This window comes from Pipistrellus hanaki (genome assembly GCF_964339955.1).
Source record: "Pipistrellus hanaki genome assembly, chromosome: 14".
NCBI lineage: Eukaryota > Metazoa > Chordata > Mammalia > Chiroptera > Vespertilionidae > Pipistrellus > Pipistrellus hanaki.
In genome coordinates, this window is record NC_140516.1 from 16,800,128 (window position 1) to 16,806,127 (window position 6,000).

Here is a 6,000-nt window from a genome sequence, read left to right on the forward strand (position 1 = left end):
TGAAAAACTAAGCCAAATACTGGGATTTGAGGGTTTCTCTATTTATAACTCCCTTTTCCTTTAGACTAAAGGCTGCAGAAATTATTATTTACTTATTATAGTTTTGCTTTATTTTAAACATTGAAACAATGCCAAGTACGGTGCTCATCCTACACTGGCCACTCAAATTATCAACAAAATTTTGAATAATCTCCCTTTTCTTCTAGACAATCCTACAAATAAGACACCGGATTAGAAATGAGCTTTTTGTGCCCATCTTTCAATTTATTGCTTAAATCCCAATTGAGATTCAGTAAGAAAGCATCCTTGAAAAAGATCCAAGGGTTAAAGATAAAGCTCTAAGATCAGGAAAGACTCTATTTTTTAACCTGAAAAACAAAACTAAGATAGGCTTAGTTTTGTTAAAAAAAAAAAAAAAAAAAAAAAAGTGCTGCAGCTCTGGCCAGGTTGCTCAGTTGGTTGGAATGTTGTCCCATAAACCAGAGGGTTGTGAGTTCGATTCTCCATTGGGATGCCTAGGCAACTGATCAATATTTCTCTCTCTTCTCTCAACCTCTCTCTTCCTCCCTCCTTTTCTTTTTTTTAAAAGATGAGGATAAAATAAATACTTTCTTTTAAGAAAAGTGCTGCAGCTGAAACCGGTTTGGCTCAGTGGTGGAGCGTCGGTCTGCGGACTGAAGGGTCCCAGGTTCGATTCCGGTCAGGGGCATGTACATCGGTTGCGGGCACATCCCCAGTAGGGGGTGTGCAAGAGGCGGCTGGTCGATGTCTCTCTCTCATTGATGTTCCTAGCTCTCTATCTCTTTCCCTTCCTTTCTGTAAAAAAATCAATAAAATATATTTTTTTTTAAAAAAAGTGCTGCAGAAATATTGCAAATGAAAGCATTTCTTAAGAATGTGCTGTGGCCCTGGCCCATGTGACTCAGTGGATAGAGTGTCAGCCCTCACACGGAAGGGTCTCAGGTTCAATACCCAAAGGCACGTACCTGGGTTACAGGTTCAATCCCCACCCCAGTCGGGGCACAAGGAGGCAACCAATTGCCACATCAATGTCTCTCTCACATCAATGTTTCCTCCGCCTTCCTCCCTCCCTTCCACTGTCTCTAAAAATCAATGGCGGGGGGTGGGGGGTGAGAACGAAGAATATTCCTCTGCTGCAGAAAACCATGCTGTAAACTCTTCAATACATATTCCAAAGCAGCAGGGCTTGATCCATGAGCAAAATAACCCCAAGTAACAGTATAACAAGCCCATTATACACACACAAAAACTCATTCTGCCTGGAATGACCCACATTAATGCCTGGGCTGCAAATACTGTTAAGAACCCTAGACCAGAGTTTCTGCAACCTGGGCACTACTGACATTTTAGGCCAGATAATTATTGGTTGTGGGAAACTGTGTGCATAGTAGGGTTTTTAATTACATCCTGAACTCTAGCACTCCTCAAGTATGACAATCAAAAATGTTTCCAGACACTGCCAAATGATCCTAGAGGGCAAAATCACCCTGAGATGAAAAACCTTAGCCCCAGACAAACAATTTTCACTCAAACCCAACCAGCATTACTATGGAACAAATGGCAGTAACCTTATTTACCCATCTGGACAGGAAAAGAGAAAAGCAACCTAAGGAGTAGGCTGGCCTTCTTCTTAGAAGTATTTGGCAACTTGTAACCCTAGCTTAGGGAGAAGAAGAATAGGGATGAAAAAATGGTTGCCAGAATGAAGGAAGATTGCTAAAAATTGCCTGGCTTGAATTCTCTCCGAAAGCATCACACTTCTCAGATGAATACTCACTCATTTCACTCTCTGAGACATAGGTGGAAAGTAGTACAGCCCATGACATAACATATAGGAGCAAATGGAAAAAGGCAAGCAGACAATCCTAACCAAATGAGGGCAAAATTAAGGACTGACAGCCCAAGCTTCTTATTCTGGAATACAAGGTCTGCCTTATATAGATTCCAGTTGATCCTCAACTTTTATTGCCATAGCATACTGTCCACATATGTGGTTTTTAATCTTATCAAATCCAAAGACCTCTTTTTATAACAAATATTTTATAATGTCCCTTTATTATTCTAAGATGAAACTCAAAGATTATAACATTATAGGCATAACTTTTTAAATTTCAACATAATGCCTTAACTGCAATGTAAAAGAAAACAGGCAGGAATATTTGTATAATAAAACACATATTTTCAGACAAGACTGTTCTTGAAGACACTCTCATGGGCAGACACATACCCATTTCCAATGTGCCCGTTGAGGGTGGGGCTATCCCACCCTTTCTGCTCTACACAAACCCTCTCCCATCGTCACAAAGTCCAACGATCTCTCTCCCTTATGGAGCAGATGACCCAGAGGCAGCCTTACAGGTAAGAGGGAAGGATCTCAAGTCAGATGGGCTGTGGTAAATGTAGCTCCCCTTCACTGCTGATAGCCTAGCTAAGCCTGGTGCTCCACCTGTAAAAGGAAGATGCCAGCATATTTTCCAAAGGGATTTTGTGAACATTAAATGAGAATGTAGAGTGTCTATTTCTGCACATAACATGGAATGTGTGCTCAATAAATATTAGCTGGCAGACTTACATTACTATTCCTGAATCCACCCTGTATTATGTTTTAGCTTATGCCCATCTCATCCCCCCAGCAGAAAAGATCGATGACTGACTACCCAGAGATTCTAAAACAGGACTCATGCACAACATAAGAAGTTGCATCATATGACTTCTATGATTTTTTCTGTGTTTCTACAAAATGCTGCCCTGCACTGATGTTTATTACCTGGGACCCTTTCTTCCCAGTTAGAGGGCCAAGAATATGTCTTACACAACAACATACAAAGTAGCTAGAGAAACACCTTGAACTCAGATCATGGCAATTTAGTGCCCCCATTGAAAACCCACCCTGGTTCTTTACATTTTAGCTTCAAATAGCACAGTTTAGATGAGGAAAATATGACAACTTTTCCAGTGAAAGTTCCTCAACCGACATGTATGGTGTCTTAGGAAAATGATGAACCTCAAAGACCTGTTGTTTTCCACGTGAATTCCTTACACCAACAAGCAAAGCAACACCCCTAAACATTCTAGATTATCGACTGAGGAAGTGAGAAATAACGGCAACAGCCACAGAAATTCTTCAAAACAAAACAAATTCCAAAGCTAATATTCTGAATAAAAGCACTCACTGCTCAGACTTTTAAAGGGAGCACAAAGGCCCAAGAAGTACTAAGCGCATCTCTGAGCAAGTTAATATATCCTACTTACACATAAAAATCTTAACTTACATAAGCACGCTGAGGAAAAACAGAAATTGCCAACTGTTAAAAATCATTCTCCATTAACCCTCCAAGGTGCTAACCGCTGCTATCCCTGAGTAGTGGAATTTGGGGAGGGGGGTGCTTCTTTTTGCTTATTTATAATAGTTTCCATTTTTTCTAACATATTGCTTACATAATAAGCATTTGAAATTATAATAAGACTGTTTATTATCTACTGACCATCCATAAGACTTGGGAAAGAGCAGGATCTGTAGATAAACCAAGTATTTCTCTCTCTAAAATCATCCTTGTTCCCAATCGCAAACCAGAACTTCGTTTCCCTATGTCCCGCGGACCTTACAGGTTTTGCCACTACAGCGAGTCAGCACCGGGTATGAGAAAACCTCACTGTTCCTTTTTGCCCATTTCCACAGCCACCGCCTCCCTGGGATGGTGAGACGAAGAGAGGGAAAGGAACTGCTTCTAAATCCATGATTTTGCAGAGACATCAAACTCAGTGAGGTGACTTGTTAAACATTAAATGCAGACATTTTTCCTATGTAGCGATTTGAAAGTTCTGGGTTCCCACAATTCTCCCACTAAGGAGCCTCTATGGACTCATAACTGTCTCAAGAATAAAACGGCATTTTGGTGAACACTCATGTGGCAATGCTAGTCTCCCTGGTTGGTGGGAAAACAGAGCAGGAAGAGCTCAGGAGGAGAGGAAAGGCAGCCTCTTCCACAGCAGGTATACGCCTCAGCCCAACAAAACACTTAAGTTCAAACTGATTCCATTCAACAAGCACTGGATAAGCACTTACTACTGCGGAACACCAGGGCGGGTGTTCATTCATTTCCATAAAAATAAGACGTATCAGCCGTCTGAGGAATCATAACTGTAGCCCGGGAGACCATGACTTCTAAACTAGTATGTGACGGACCCAGAAGTTTTAAAATTGCTCTGGTAATATGGGAAGGGAATGATTAAAACCAACCACAAGCATTTTGAAAAAGATTCTTCTTCACGTATATGAAATATGTACTCATATATTTAATTCAGTTACTTTACCCACCTTAATCATTAAGCCCAAACGAAAGGTGGCAGAAATGCTCAGCTACCAAAAGCAAGCACCCGAGATGAAATCTACATAACTCGGATCCCTCGGACTAAAAATAAAACTTAAGGGGCAAGTGCCTGGTCACAAGCAGGATGTTCGGGGAAACCACTCACCAACATGAAAACGTCCGCACTGGGCATCTTCCTCTTCCAGCCCCGCTCCTCTGCAAAAGGCAACCAGGTCTGTTTACTTCTGAAGCTTTCTGCTATCCCGTCGACCCGCCTAGATGAGCCAGAGCAGTCAAGAAATGGTTCTCTCCCTCCTTTGAGAGCTCGGATTTCACTCCCAGATATCACACTCCACCCCCGGCACCCCAAACCAGCGAATCAGAACCTCGCTGGCCCTAGGCTTCCCCTCCGACAGCCGACCAGACTCCGACCCAGCCTCCCACAAAGCAATGCCCCCAGGTAGGTACCAGGGGCACCGCCCAGCCCGCCCCCCACCGAGGCCCGGAGCCCAGAAGCCCGGCCCATTCAACCAGAGCCCGCGGGGAATCGCCCAGTCCCAGGGTCCAGCCTCCACCGGACTCTCCCTTTAAGAAACAGGCCGACCTCGCTCCCTTCATCCCTCCCTTTCTCCCTTCCTCCCTCCTTCCCCAAAACTCTCTCCTCCCGTGCATAGGAGCAAATCCTGCCTGCCCAGCCCACTCCTACCCCTGCACGGAGGAGAGTTCCAGACCCTGGCGCCCTCTCCCACCCACTCGCAAACCTGCCCTCCCTCGGGGTCCAGACTCGGGGGTCGGCGTCACCCCCTTCCGCCCGGACACGAGGATGTTCGGGGAAAACACTCACCAACGCGCTCACCCGCCAGCCCCTCAATACCCCCGGGCCCTTCCTCCCTCCTCTCCGCACCCCTCCTACCCGAACCCTCCCCCCAAGTCTGGACCCTGCTCTCTCCTCCGCGGCGGGACCCGCCTCCCACTCAGTCCCTCTCCCCGCTCCGAAGCCCACCTCCCCGAGCCCGGCCAACCTCCTTCCTCCGGCGCCGCGGCGGCCTGTCTCCCTCTTCAGCCCGGAACCAGCTCCCCGGCTTCTGCGCTCGGACACAGGCGCCCACGGGGTCCCCTTCGCCGCGGGACAGCCCCGTGAGAGGCGAAGCTCGAGCTCCCCCTGCCGCCGCCGCCGCCGAGATTAGAGGCCGCCCCGCCCCGCCCCTCTCCGCCCGGAAGTGGCTCCCCGGCCCGGCGTGCGCGGCCCCGCGCCCCCCCCCCGCGCGTGCGCGCCTCCCCCGGGGACCCACAGCGCGTGCGCGGCGCCTGTGGACCGGGCTGCCCTGCTCGCGTGGGCAGGTGGAACCTCCCTCTCGGGTCACCAGCCTCTCCCTCTGGCCACCTGTGGCCACTTGTAGCCCTCGAGAGCGTTGGCCTGCGGAGCACTACAGACTGATCTAAATAAACCACCCAAAGAGGGCCCTGCAGGAGGCCTCTGAATGTGCCCCTGTCTCTTACCTGAGGCCCTCCATCAAGGTCAATGGTAAAGGGACAGGAAACCTTCCTTAATGGAATTACCACCCTCACCATCCCCTCCCCCACGGGAACAGAGAGCAGAGACTACAGCTTGTTTGTGGAGGAGGGAGGAGTTTTGCTTTACCCTCAAGGTTCTTTCTGCTGGTCTTGT

General features: G+C 47.2%; 1 protein-coding gene across 3 annotated transcripts in view; it reads right to left on the bottom strand.

Annotated features, from left to right (window-relative positions):
* SGPL1 (sphingosine-1-phosphate lyase 1) overlaps nucleotides 1–5,530 on the bottom strand; it is a 58,275-nt gene extending 52,745 nt beyond the window's left edge. For 2 of the 3 annotated variants that reach the window (XM_084903707.1, XM_084903705.1), the window contains exons 1-2: nucleotides 5,354–5,530; nucleotides 4,498–4,547 (exon numbers count right to left, since the gene is read on the bottom strand). Coding sequence is in view for 2 of the 3 variants with exons in the window: in XM_084903705.1 (XP_084759831.1) it covers nucleotides 4,498–4,524 (27 nt within the window). In the remaining variant the exon portion in view is untranslated. Of the gene's footprint in view, nucleotides 1–4,497; nucleotides 4,548–5,334 lie in introns of all 3 variants that reach the window. The other variant, XM_084903706.1, reaches the window with a different exon arrangement.
* Nucleotides 5,531–6,000: the final 470 nt, after the last annotated feature.